General features: G+C 53.5%; 1 protein-coding gene across 2 annotated transcripts in view; it reads right to left on the bottom strand.

The window, feature by feature from the left end:
• Positions 1-14,225, bottom strand: part of DPP9 (dipeptidyl-peptidase 9) — a 47,256-nt gene that overhangs the window by 6,627 nt on the left and 26,404 nt on the right. For both annotated transcript variants that reach the window (XM_008587929.1, XM_008587928.1), the window contains 7 exons: positions 13,154-13,331; positions 12,782-12,944; positions 9,697-9,776; positions 6,048-6,200; positions 5,249-5,384; positions 3,221-3,366; positions 2,099-2,245 (listed from right to left, as the gene is read on the bottom strand). In XM_008587929.1, the coding sequence (XP_008586151.1) occupies positions 2,099-2,245; positions 3,221-3,366; positions 5,249-5,384; positions 6,048-6,200; positions 9,697-9,776; positions 12,782-12,944; positions 13,154-13,331 (1,003 nt within the window). The remainder of the gene's footprint in view (positions 1-2,098; positions 2,246-3,220; positions 3,367-5,248; positions 5,385-6,047; positions 6,201-9,696; positions 9,777-12,781; positions 12,945-13,153; positions 13,332-14,225) is intronic.

Here is a 14,225-nt window from a genome sequence, read left to right on the forward strand (position 1 = left end):
CAAACCCTGCCTGCTCTCTGGGGGTGGGGTGGGGGGGGTAGTGGCTGGGCAGATACAGCACCAACCCTACTCTGCCACCTCCTGATGAGTCATGTGCCATCTCAGGACCTCAGTTTGCTCATGGGATGTTAACATGAATAGCACATACTTGACAGTAGGCATGAGGACAAAATGAGATCATCGGCATCCTGCGCCCAGAGGCCTGGCTCTGCAAAGGCTCGATGAACAGCTGGGGTCATCATTGTCAATGTCCCTGCTATGGTTGGAATGTTTGTGGTCCTCCCAAACTCATGTTGAAACTTAATCCCCATGTTGCAGTATGGAGAAGTGTGGCTTTTAGGGGGTGACTGGGTCACTGGGACTGTGCACTCTTACAGAAGGGCATGATGGAGGGAGTTTGCCTGTTTTTCACCCCTTCTGCTATGCAAGGACGTAGCGTTCCTCCCTGCCAGAAGATACAGCAACAAGGTTCCATCTTTCAAGCAGAGAGCATCCCTCACCAGACACCGGCCCTGTTGGTGCCTTGATCTTGGACTTCCCAGCCTCCAGAACTCTGACAAGTAAATCTGTGTTCTTTACAAATTACCCAGTGTGTGGTATTTTGTTATAGCTGCACAGACTGAGACAATTACCATCTCCACCATCATCAACTCCACCACCATCTTCATCACCATCTCCACCATTATCATCATCACCACCATCACCTCCATCACCATCATCACCATCTCTACCACCATCTCCATCACCACCATCATCTCCACCACATCTTCATCACCATCACTATCACCACCACTATCTCCATGACCATAATCACCACCATCATCACCATCACCATCATCACCACCATCACCCATCACCATCACTACCACCATCACCATCACCACCATCACCACCACCACCATCACCCCCATCTCCATCACCACCATCACCATCGTCACCACCACCACCATCACCATCACCATCATCCCCATCACCACCACGACCATCACCATCATCCCCATCACCATCATCCCCATCTCCATCACCACCATCACCATTATCACCACCACCACCATCACCATCATCACCACCACCACCACCACCATCATCACCATTACCATCATCCCCATCTCCATCACCATCATCACCATTATCATCACTACCATCACCATCATCATCATCACCACCACCATCATCACCACCATCACCATCATCACCACCACCATCATCCCCATCACCATCACCACCATCACCATCACCACCACCATCATCCCCATCTCCATCACCACCATTATCATCACTACCATCACCATTATCATCACCACCACCATCATCACCATCACCACCACCATCACTACCACCATCATCCCCATCATCACCATTATCATCACTACCATCACCATCATCATAATCACCACCACCACCATCATCACTACCACCATCATCCCCATCACCATCATCACCATTATCATCACTACCATCACCATCATCACCACCACCACCATCATCACCATCATCACTACCACCATCATCCCCATCTCCATCACCATCATCACCATTATCATCACTACCATCACCATCATCATCATCACCACCACCACCATCACCATCATCACCACCACCATCACCATCACCATCATCACCTCCTCCATTATGTCCACCACTGTTATCATCTCCACCACAATCATCACCATCACTACCACCACCATCATTTCCACTGCCAATGCCATCAATACTATCATCATCATCATCACCACCATCACCATCACTGTTAGCTCCACTTCTACAGCCACCAGTCCTTGTCCAGCTCAGCCCTCAGGATTCCCTGCAGACCTGGCCTGTACTGTAGTGTCTGGCTGCATCTGGCCACAGTCTCTCCCTATGCCATGTGCTCAGGTGCCAGGTGGGATGGATATACCTGTGTCCCCATGGAGCACAGCTCAGAGCTGAGCAGCAGAGCAGGATGTTTCCCTGGGTTCCAAAAGCCCAGGAACCCCCTTATGCCCATGTCTTCCTGACCACAACTATCCTCTGTGTCGTGCCCCAAAGCTGCCCCATAGCCCGAGCTTACATGGCCCAGGATTCCCTTCCCTACACAGTGACTGAGAGGAGAAGTTACCATTTGGTTTTTCAGGGCCCCTTCGAACCGAAGCCCTCGTTGACAGGAGCCCCGGCCATCGATCACAACCACGGCGTAGCCCAGGGACGCCAGCGTATTGAGCCTCAGATACTTGATTCCTTTGAATGAGTTATTCACCAGCTGCACCTGCATGGGGCAGGCTTTGTGTGAGAGATGCACAATCCAGCGAGAGACAACTGGTGGGGCGGGCCAGGCAGCAGCCAGATGGCAGCGGATAAGGAATGGGGACAGGCTGGGGTCTTAGAGCCTAATTAGGCAGCTGAACTTTGTCATGAAGGTGGCTTTGGATGGCCCTGGAAGGCTCTGGACACTTGGGGAGCGACAAGGTCAAATGGGGGCCTGCTGTGCATCAGGCTCTGTGCTTGGGATGTTCTCAGGAGAGAGGGACAGCCCCCCCTCAGCCAGGCCACTGCCCCAGGCCCTTGCTGGGGATTACTCCCTTGTGTCTTCAGCCATAGCCCCCCTGTTCCAGTTATCTTCAGAAAACAGTCACAAGAAACTGGTGGGTGTGGATAGTTATTTTTTCCAGTAATGTGACTAAAACCAGGGTTTCTCACTGTGGCACAACTAACATTTGGGGCTAGATCATTCTCTGTGGTGGGGCTGTCCTGGGCACTGCAGGTGCTGAGCAGAGTCCCTGGCCTCCACCTACTCCATGCCAGGAGCACCCCCAGTCGTGACAACCAGAAATGCCCTGGGGATGGGGGACAGAAGTGCCCCCGGTTGAGAACTACATTCTTAGGTGGATCCACCTGCCAATCTGGCTGCCCAGCCCTGCCCCCTTCCCAGGGAACTGGACTCAAGGCCCATGGCCACCTCTGTCCCAAGCTGGTCGCCAGGGTGAACATGGGTCACTGCTGGGTCAGAAAGCCCAAAGGGACACTGGAGTCAGCAGGTGATGGGGGAAGCGTTCAGGAGGGAAGGGCGTGCAAATGGACACAGAGGCAGGAGCAAGGGCCCCCTGAGATCCCTGTGTGGTCAGGACACAAGTGGCAGAGTGGGGTTGGGGGGCATGAGGAAGGTGGCCAGGGGCCTCCTCGGCCCTCCCCTGGAAGATCGGGCGGAGGGGTGGGGGGTCCGGGGAGCAGGCCTGGCACCCACCTGGGGGCCTCCATACACAAAGAGGACGGTGGGGTGCTTCTTCCCGGGCTGCACAGCATGCGGCTTGTAGATCATGCCGTAGAGGCGCACATCCGACCGCGTGTGGAAGTGGAAGATCTCCGGAGGCACGTAATCCGGAGGGCAGCCTGCGCAAGACGGGCCGTGGCTATGTGGCCCTGTGTGGCCGACACCCACAGTCCACGCCTTGCACCTAGCCTCGGAGCGGGGACCTGAAGCCCCCCTCGCCTTCTGGGCTTCCTGAGGGCTTATCAGAATCTTGGAGCTGGACATCATGCCTCTGGAGATTATCGAACACAGAACTCTATGGGCACAGATGCCACTGAGGGCAGCGAGGGGGAAAATTTAGACAGTGATTCCTGGATCCCCATGTCAAGAAAGCTAATCCTCTTCCGGCTTTCCTTGTATCCTCCTCATGACCCCAAGGGGAAAGACGGGTCTGGCTGGACCCGTCTTCAGCAGCCCCCTGCCACTTGGTGACCTACAAAGGCAACACCACCTCTAGAAATTGGCTACTGGCTAGTTTTATGCTCTGCTTCTCACTGGTTTTTACGGTCACTGTTATGTTTGCAAAGCAACACTGTTGTCCAATCGTATGGTGGGGCCAAGGTTTTTCCTTAAATAAGTTTATGAAAGTAAGAGGAGTGAGTCGATTTAAAGGAAAACAAGTAAACAGTAATACATACAGGTTGGGACAGCAGAAGTTTACTTGTAAACAGCCTGACAGGGAATATTTTCAGCTTGGCAGGCCTGATTTTGTATGTCTGTCCTAACTACTCAGTTCTGCTGTTGTGGCCCAAAAGCAACCACGGGCAACCCATAAATGATTGTGGGTGGCTGATGTGGCCCTCGGGCTGCAGTTGGTCAATTCCTGATACAGGTGACAACGTAGCCCAAATGCGGAGTTTCAGGAAACGGTGCCCTCGTTCACCTTCCAGACATGGGCACCTGTGCTCTGATCCCTGCCCCTCGCTGCTGTGCTGGTGCCTTGGTGAGCCCTTCCTGGCCTCAGTTTTCTCATCTGTAAAACCAGGTCCCAAGTTGTTGACTGTTTCAGTGGGGACTGAGGAGGGAGGGAGTAGGCCTTGTATCTACTTATGCTCCGGGGGGGATGGTATCACAAAATGCTTGCTAACCTGCAAAACACCCCACACGTCAATATTTTTATTTTGTAGAATGTTCTGGAAACCCACCAACATGGCAGAGTAGGGGCCTGGCTAGGTCATCTTTTTTACTAAATGGTTCACAGTGCTAAGCACTGTTTTCCTTCTACGGACCTTCCAGATTTTGGGCAAGTTGTTGGGAGCTTCTTGCTGCCCTGAGGCCCCTCTGGGACCATCCGTCCCTGTGCTTCTTTCACAAGCACAGGCTTCGGCATGTCTCTGTGCAGGTGCTGTGGTAGCAGCTGCCTCTGAGCACAAGGACACCCTGTCCAGGGGTCCCTGTGGCCTATGCTGGGGTAGCCAGGACCCCAAAGCGAGGGAGAAAGGATGGAGCGTTAAAACTGAGAACCATGGCAGGTTTGGAGCTGGCTCGGGTGGGGAGTGTGTCCCATCTGCATGTTCATTTTATTTTATTATTTTGGCGGGATGGTAGGGGGATTTGAACTTGACGTTGGTCCGTGTTCAAAGTGTCTACTCACTGACCTTCCCACTGGCCTGTGGGCTTCCCAAGGATGGGGTCTGTGTCTTGCTCATTATTATTGTCTGGCAGATAGTCACTTCCTGAATGGAATCCCCGCCCCGCATACTGCAGCTCAGACTGGAGGCAGTCTCAAGCAGCAGGGCACACAGACAGTGGGGGCCGCTGGTGATGTCCTATGATGAGCTCTCAGGGCTCCTGGAGGGGTCTGGGCACTGGAGAAGGTGAGCAGGTGGGCTCCAGGCTGCTTCCTCCCACCTACCAGGTGGCTCCATCTCCCTCACACAATTTAATGGGATGCAGCGACCCATTTCACAGACAGACAAGCTGAGGCTTCCAGGGGAAGGGGCCAGGGAAGGAGCTACTCACTGGCTGCCTCCATCATGCTGGCCCAGAACCGCGGCTGCTTGTGCAGGGGGTCGTCGTCAGGGCCGCTCAGTTTGTACACGTGCACACAGGGCGGTGTGCTCACACTGCTGTAGTGGCTGACGAACATGTCAAAGTTCTGCGGGCAGGATGGGGGCACTGAGCATGGCGGGATGCCAGTGTCCTCATCATCCTGGCCACCCATCCTGCTCTCAGGGGGCGTCCCTCTCTTTGCCTCTAGCACCTGAGTTATTCGCTGTGTTCACCCTGTGCTTGCTTGTGGAAGCCTCAAAACCCCATCCACCTACATCCAATGGGTGCTGCTAGCATCGCCTTGTTTTGCAGATATGGAAACAGAGGCTGAGAGAAATCGTCCCCTGGCCAGGGACCCACAGGGCATGACCAAAGGACCTGGATTGGTCCAAAGCCAGAGCCCAAGGCTTGGCCTCTAAACCCACACTCTTGCCCTGGACCAGGAGTGGTGCTTTGCAGGTCTGCTGCCTGATGTTCTAGAATGTTCAGAGAGGCTAAGGGGTGCATCCCTCTGCACACAGAGTAGCAGCACCAAGGCTAAGTGGATAGGCTCCGAGTGTCTCCATCCCTTACTGTCTTGAGGGGTGGGGGTGGGCACGTTACTCCCTTCCTCCCCCTACCTGGGAGGTGGGTAGGAACTGCCTGCCTTGGGGCTGTTGTAAGAAAGAGAGGTGACATAATGACCTTCAGCCTGTGCCTGGCCCTTGGGGAGCTGCCAGGCAGGTGCAGGGGTAGTGGTGTGGGGATACTTGGGGTTGGGGGTGCCCACCTGGCTCATGGAGCAGCTGTGGGAGAAGCCAGGTGTGGTGAGGCGCACAATCTCGCCTGCTGACTCATAACTGACCACGTACAGGTGGTGCTCCAGCGGCGTGTCCTTGGTGCCTTGGAAGTACACCAGCTTGGTCTCCTCATTGACCCAGATCTGCGGGGGGACAGGGGGCTCCTCATGACGCGGCCCCAACCGGCCCTGGCTTCCCAAGCCTCCCTGCCCCACGGCAGCAGGGCCCAGCCTGCTGCAGACAGGGGACCCGTTCTCCCCCAAGTGTGGCTTTAGCCCACTGGCTGGAGATGAATTGTCTCTGAGATATGTGTATCTGACGCCGGGGACCAGGAGCAGACCCCGATCTAGGTGGGCTGACTGCAAGTTCTCTGGGGGGGACTCAGAATCAGAACTCCAACACTGGACGCTGACGCGGGAGGGGAGAGCACAGGGCCTGGGGCAGAGGCTAAAGGAGGGATTGTCACAAGAAGTGCCAAACAAATGCTGCTGTTGGGGGTGAGTGGACATTGACCAGTCACCCTCAGAGGAACTCAGAGGCTATGGAGGACCAGCTCTTCCCTCATGCATGGGTAGGAGGGCACTGTCCCTGTGTCAGGGCCTGAGAGGCCAGGGGAGGTGGTGACCGGGGACCCCAAGGGACGTGAAGGAACCTCGGGCAAGCAGCCATCTAGGGTTGGGGGGCTGTTGAGGCTCAGACTTGTGGGGCGTGTGCAGATGTGGGGGCCACCCTGACAGCCTGGAGGCAAAACTCCTACAAAAAAAAAAAGGCTCAGCCTTGACCTCCTAATTACGCTCCTGGGGACTGCTCCTCAGGAATTCGCCTGCCAGGCATCCAAAATGTAAGGATGAGGATGCTCGAAATGTTAAGATTTGGGGGGAAAAAAAAAAAGGGTAACAACGAGGGGCTGGCCAGTTAGCTTATTTGGTTACAGCACGGTGTTGGTAACATGAAGGTGAAGGGTCTGGATTTATTTATTTGGCCAACCACCAAATAAATAAATAAATTAATTAATTAATTAAAGTAAATAGTAACAACTTCAATGTCCAAAAAGGTGGGACTGGTTCCATAACCACTGCACAATTATGTGTGGCCACATAAACTCACATTTTCGAAAAAAACCCTACAGACTCCTTAAAATGGTGATGCTGTGTATTTCCTGGGGAGACCTGTCCTCATGTGCGAAGATTTGCAGTGATCATTTCAGAGGAGGGGAAGAAGTTATTGGTGTCAGGGGCAAGGCTGACAGGAGATTCCAATCTTAGTCTCATCTGGAACAATTCGATTTTTACAATGAATACTTATGTATTCACTGTTACTGTACCTTTTACCTTCAGGGTTTCTAGAAATAGAGGCTCTGCTGGAAAATCCCAAACCACAGGTAGTTATGTGCTGGTTTGGTCATGAGGACGTGAGAAGATGTGCACACAGGGGGAAGCCCTTTCTGGCTGCGGCGAGACCACCAGGGCCCTGGGGCTTTCCTGAGAGTGGCACCAGCAAGGGCTGGGGGCCGGGGCCATGTCCCAGCATAGGTGGCGCTCATTGAGACTCGTCCTCAGTGAGGCCTGGCTCGAAGGCTACCTGTAGCGCACAGCCCTCGATGGGGACTTTGGAGGACACACTTTGCTTTTCTAACTTTTAAAATGCTTCTTTTTTTTCTTCTTCTTCTTAATTTCAGGGTAAAATGATAAGACGTGCAAATGGTAAAACATTCAAAATGATACAGAAGTAATATTGTCTCTTGTGCATACCACACACCTGTGCTGAAGGCTTCAAATTACTTTAAAGCAGTGTCCTTATGGGGTATGCGTGTGCTTCTGCCCCCAGCAGACACTGGGCCATGTCTGGGGACATTTGTGGTTGTCATCACTGCGGTGGGAGGGAGCTCCTGGCATGGAGCTGGTGGAGGTCAGAGATGCTGCTCAGCACCTGCAGTGCCCAGGACGGCCCTGCCACAGAGTGATATGGCCCCACATATCCACAGTGCCGAGGGGGGAAGACACTCTGCTATAAAGATGGAAGGCTTAGAGCTATTTAATATCCCCATTTTTACAATTGAGGAAACTAAGACTTATATAGTCCCCACCCAGTGAGGGATCAAGCCAGGCTATGAGCTGGGGGTGACTCTGGTGACCCAGCTGAGCCACAGCAGGGAGATGTACAGCAGGTGACCACTGACTGTGGTTTAACCTTTGGTGGCCCACCTCCTGACCTTCTCACTTAGCAAATAAAGATGTGGATATGAAACTACAGAAAGGGGCCTGTTTCTTTCCCTGACAATTCAGTGACCTCTTTCCAAGACAGCGACAGGGTGTTCAGATGGGCGTGGTTCCAGTGTGATCTACTGGCCACCTACATAACCTGGACCTACCCCTGTCCTTCCTCTCTCACTCGCTCAGGTGGCTACTGACAGCTACAAATGCTCCTAGGCTTACAACGGGGCTATGTCCGCATAAACCCATTATAAGTTGACAGTGTCGTAAGTAAAAAATGCACTTAATGCTGGGAACACAGCAGATGGTCCCCAGCTTACAACAGTTCAACCTATGATGGCTTGACTGTATGATGATGCAAAAGTGATTCATGCTCAGCAGAAACCATAACCCCGTCGTAAGTGGTAACAAAGTCCTTGACTTATGATGAGACAATGTCCCCATAAACCCATCATGAAGTTGAAAAATCAAAAGTCAAACCATCGTCAGTCAGAAACCATCTGTCACTTCCATCATACAAACGATGCTGAGAAGCACATGAGTGTGCAAATATCTCGAATGTGCTCCAGGATGACCTGCATGGGTCCACACCTAGACTGGGGTTTCTGGGTCAGACGAGATGCATATGGACATTGTAACACACACAGCACCTCTGCCCCCAGAAAAGCTAAGCCCTGTTGCCCCAACTGTGCTGACTGGAGTGTCAGGCTCCCCTTCTCCTGCCAGCCCTGAGTAGGGGTGCACTGGCTTCTCCACCTCAGGCTATCGTGATGTTCACCTACAGCTCTTGTTAGCCCTATGGAGGGTTTCATTCTTCAAATTTAAGTCTTTGGTCTGGGAGGCATCTGTTTTGGTGTGAGGTAGGGATCCAGGAAGTTAGATCAAGGAGTTCCTCTAAAAAATTTGGAATTCTGTGGAACTAGACCCTGGTGCAGACACCTCGGTCCAAGGCAGAGTCTTGCTGAATTTTTATGCTGGGGTTTTGGGGAGAGCTTCAGCTGTACCTTTTGTCTGAAAACTTCCCAAGGGCTGGTGTGGGATGGGCTGTGGTCGGCAGCTGCATGACAATCCTATTGCAGGCAGGAATGTCCTGACAAACTGTGCTACTGGGCAGAGGTGGCTTTCTGGAGCAGGAGGAGGAGAACTGAAGCCCTCAGGCAGCACAGAGAATGGCCTAGGCCCTCCCCACCGGGATCCTGGCTCAGGACTGCGACGCTTCTTCCTCTTCAGCTGGTCAGAACCAGAGCCCCCAGCCCCTGGGTGTGTTGAGCAGTGAGGAGGGAACAGAGAGGGAAGTGGAGGAGCAAGGGAGAAAAGAGAGAAGCCACAGACCTGCAGGGGCTGGAGGGTGTGCGCATGTGCACATGCGTGAACATACACATGTGCGTGCAGGGCGGAGGGAAGGGCTGCGAGGAGACTCTGGTACCTTGGAGCCGTGCCTGGCCAAAACCTCCCATTCACCGCTGGTCAGAGCGATCTCCTCCTTAATGGGGCATTTAAATTCATCTGGAAGTAAGGAAAGGGAAAGAAGTGAAGGGACCCAGGAAACAATAGCAGGGACCCAAAGCCACCGAGGCCAAGTGTCACCCAAGCAAACTTTCACCACAGAACTGCCACAACCTGGGTTTGCGGCAAACTCAGACAGGAACAGACACCAGAGGGATGATGGGAGGGGTGGGCTGGCTGAGTCCAAGCCATGGACAAGGTGGGGACCTGTCGGACCGGCCACGGGGGCTGTGGGGCAAGTTCCTGCCATGTGGATGGCAGGCCCAGCACTTCTCAGCAACAACCAGGCATCTAGATGTGTATCAGAATTTCCTAATGTGAGAACCGTTCCAAGGTCAAACAACATACAGGTGTGCAGCACGGGAGACAAAAAGCCACCTGCCAGGCCCAGGCCTGTGACCTCTTAGGCCATGATGGGATTTTTCAGGACCAGACTTTGATGAAAGCATCCTGGCTACAGGCAAAGGCCTGGCTGTGCCTGCATGATAGGTTTTTCCTTCTTTTTTTCTGCTGGGGATAGACCTCGCTTTCAGTTTTTCACCAGGTAAATAATAACTTGGATGTTTGTTGGCACATATTAGAAAGGCATAAAGACAGTTTACTGGTGATAGCTCATTTTTCTCTCATATCCTTTTGGGTTTAAAGGAAACTATTGCAAACATGCACCATGGAAGGGACACATTTCCTGCCCACACACAGCACAGGATGAGCAGACGTAGCCTTCTCCTGGGGTAGAGGTTGGGCAGAGTTCCTTGTTGCAACAAGACTAGAGGACAGAGTTGCCCCCACCCCAGCCTATGACCAATACTCCTGCCCGCAGAGGAGCGTGCAGGCTGGGGAGCCCTACTGCGCCAGCCACCCACTGACCACAGCCTCCCGCCCCAGGCCGGCCCGGCCCCAAGTCATTCTGCTGCCGCCCCACCCTCTGTGAGGCCTCTGGGTTTGAGCCCACATTTCTCAGGCCCCAAGGGTCCTGCCCTCAACATCTGCGCAGCCCTGCCCTGGGCTGTGACCCTGGCAGTGAGAGCCGTATGTCTCGTCCTGACACTCCCTCTGCCTGCTCCTCACTCGTGTTTCAACAGGAGGCAGGAATGAGGATTTTTAAGTGAAATTCCCCATGTTAGGGAGTGGTGGCTCCACCACACAGACAATACACCAAAAAACAAAACTCCAATGAGCCATAGAAAGCTCTCCTTGGAGATAGCTTGGCCAGCTGTGACGGCTGCATCCGCCCCAAGGGATGACCATGAGGACAGCCTTGACGGCCCGAGTCCACGGTCACAGCGTGTCATGTCCTCCTTGGCTGCCGCTGTGGCACTGCCTGTTGCCAACGTGCTTTCTCCCCTGGCTCTTGAAAGCCACCCTCCCTTGGGTCTCTGTCTGTTGCTCTGGTGGCTGACTTACTCTTGTCTGTGGCTCAGCCTCTAAACTGTTGGGGTTACTTGGGGTGATCCTGCCCCCCAGGGGACACTGGGCCATGTCTGGAGACATCTGTGATTGTCACGATGGGGGGGGTGACTCCTGACATGCAGTGGGTGGAGCCCAGGGACGCTGCTCAGCACCTGCAGTGCCCAGGACTGCCCCACCGCAGAGTGATCCAACCCCGATGGCCACAGCGCCCAGGCAGAGATCTGCTCTAACCTAGAGGAGCTCAGCTGAGCTCTCAGACCACACTGCCTTTCTACCAGACGTACCCCTTTGGTGCTCTGTACAGCGCCAAGGCTGAGAAACCATACGTGAGCAAGGAGACTCATGCTCCCGTTGGGAATCTACTGTGCTCCAAGAACTCTGGACCTGGGAACCAGCCCCTGTGGACTCTCTGCTACTGGACACTTTAACTTGAACACATCTAAAAGCCAACTACGGATTCTTTTCTCCTAAAACGGGCCCTCTCAGAGCCTTCTGCCTCAGACTGGACCTCTGGACACCTCCCAGGCACCCAGCCCACATCCTTCTCTCAGACCCCACACCCATTGCACCAGCAAGCCACGTTGGCTCAGGAGTCATTGCACATGCAGCACCGAATCCACTGGAACAGCTCAGCCCCACTGCCAGGACCCCAGGCCTGCTACTTCTCCTAGCCCCTCAGCCCGCACTCCATGGCAGCCAGAGGCATCATTTCAAACCCACCTAACAACAATGACTTCCTGTTTCCCCTGGGGTAAAAGCCCAAGTCCTCCCGGCAGCCCACCAGGCCCTGCACGACCTGCCCTGTCCCCTCCCTTCCCTGCCACCTCCCTCTCCCCCTCCTCTCTCTGCCCCAGCTACACAGGCCTCCTCACTGTTCCTCCAACACACCAGGCATGGTCCTGCCTCAGGACCTTTGCATGGGCTGTGCCCTTGGCCTGGAGTGCACCGTGTGGCTCCTTCTGTCACCTCCTCCAGGTCTCTGCTCCATGGCACGTCACCCAGAGATTCCTCCTAACCTCCCCTTCCAGAAAGAAGGCCTCTCACCCTTCATGCTCGTCACTCCTGAGATAGCACCTCTACTTGTTTTTGGATTACTGCCTGTCCCCTCCACTAAAATGCTCCACAAGAGCAGGGATTTTTATTTCTCTTTTTTCACAATTATATCCATGGAGCAGGGGTCAACAACTTTCTATGAGGGGCCGGAGAGCAAATATTTGTGGCTTTGGGAGATACAGGGTTTCTGTAGTGACTACTGAACTGTGCGGTTGTAGCACAAAAGCAGCCACGGACAATCCCTAAGCGAATGGGCATGGCTGTGTGCCAATAAAACTTTATTGATTAAAACAGCTGGTGGGCCAGATACAACTTTAGGGCCAACCCCTGATCAGGCAAATGGTGCTCAATAAATAACCGCTAATGGAGTAAGCCACTAGTTGGCTATTGTGACCCCCGCCAGGTCATGAATGATCTGTGGGGGAGGGAGGTTTACTCATCCCTGCTCTCTCTCCTAAGGGGCATGCTCTGGCAGTGGCAGGGTCACTGAGCCACTGGTGACTAACTCCATGAGGCAGGAACACTTGTCAGGCTCTGCTCACCTTCCCTGGGGCTGATGGGCTCACTCCAGTCATAGCCAGTGGGTTTTAAGACCACGGTGACTTTGTACAAGTGGCAGAAGCCGGTCTTGCACTCGTTGGCACGGAGAAAGCAGAGCTCTTCCCCTCCCTCCGACTGGGGGAAGGGATAAAAGATGTCATGGACCTGTTGGGACAGAAGAGAGAGAGGAGATGCAGTCAGAAGGTGGGGGTGGCTGAGGCCGGGATGCTGGCCAGGCTCACCAGCCACCTGGTCTCCCTCTCTCCTTGGCTGGGGATGGCCCAGCCCTAGGGACACTTCCACACACCCGGCTGGGGACCTGGGGGTAGGGTAGAGCGTGACCCCTGGGACACACCCAGCACTCCCCCCCTTACGTTGATCCAGACGCTGGTGACCTCCTCATAAACCACATATGGCTGGACATTCTTGGGGACAGCCCTGGAGAAGGCCTCCCGCTGCTCATCGCTCTTGGTCGTCGGGATGAACAGGGCTGGGGGGAGGAGGACAAGCTGCAGCCACTGCTGGGGACGGTCCAGGAACATGGCCCAGGCACTAAGAGGAGAAGATAAGAAGCCGGAGGCCTCAGAGGCCTGCAGAAGTCCTAATCGCAGCCCACGGCCTGCCTGAGGCGCTAAGCCTGAAGTCTGCTGGGAAGGGGACCCAGCAAGTGTCTGGGGCAGGGGGTAGACATGGTTTCCATAAAACAGGGTCTGGTAGGAAATATTTGTGGCTTCACAGGCCAGTCTCTGACGGGACTACCCAACTGTGCTGTTGTAGCAAGAAAGCAGCTGTAGATAACCCGTAAAGGAATGAGCGTGGCTGTGTGCCAATAAAACTTTATGTACAGAGGGCCGGCCCCGTGGCTCACTCGGGAGAGTGTGGCGCTGGTGGCACTGAGGCCGCAGGTTCGGATCCTATATGGGGATGGCCGGTGCGCTCACTGGCTGAGCGTGGTGCAGACAACACCGTGCCGAGGGTTGCAATCCCCTTACTAAACAAAAAAAAAAAAAAAGGTTATTTTTGGAAATTTTCCTCCCGGGGTTCCAAAAAAAGGTTTTTTTTTTTTTTTCAGAAAGGGGGTTGCAACCCCCTTTCTGAAAAAAAAAAAAAAAGGTTATTTTTGGAAATTTTCCTCCCGGGGTTCCAAAAAAAGGTTTTTTTTTTTTTTTCAGAAAGGGGGTTGCAACCCCCTTTCTGAAAAAAAAAAAAAAAGGTTATTTTTGGAAATTTTCCTCCCGGGGTTCCAAAAAAAGGTTTTTTTTTTTTTTTCAGAAAGGGGGTTGCAACCCCCTTTCTGAAAAAAAAAAAAAAAAAAAAAAACCCTATGTATGGACCCCAGGATGTAAATTTCGTAAGATTAGCTTTTTCTTTTCTCTTCTTGTGGCTGCAGGGATTAAACTCTGGACCTTCATATTGTTTTCACAAGTGATGAAATATTCTTCTTTT

The sequence above is a fragment of the Galeopterus variegatus genome, unplaced genomic scaffold (assembly GCF_000696425.1).
Source record: "Galeopterus variegatus unplaced genomic scaffold, G_variegatus-3.0.2 Scaffold4598, whole genome shotgun sequence".
Lineage (NCBI taxonomy): Eukaryota > Metazoa > Chordata > Mammalia > Dermoptera > Cynocephalidae > Galeopterus > Galeopterus variegatus.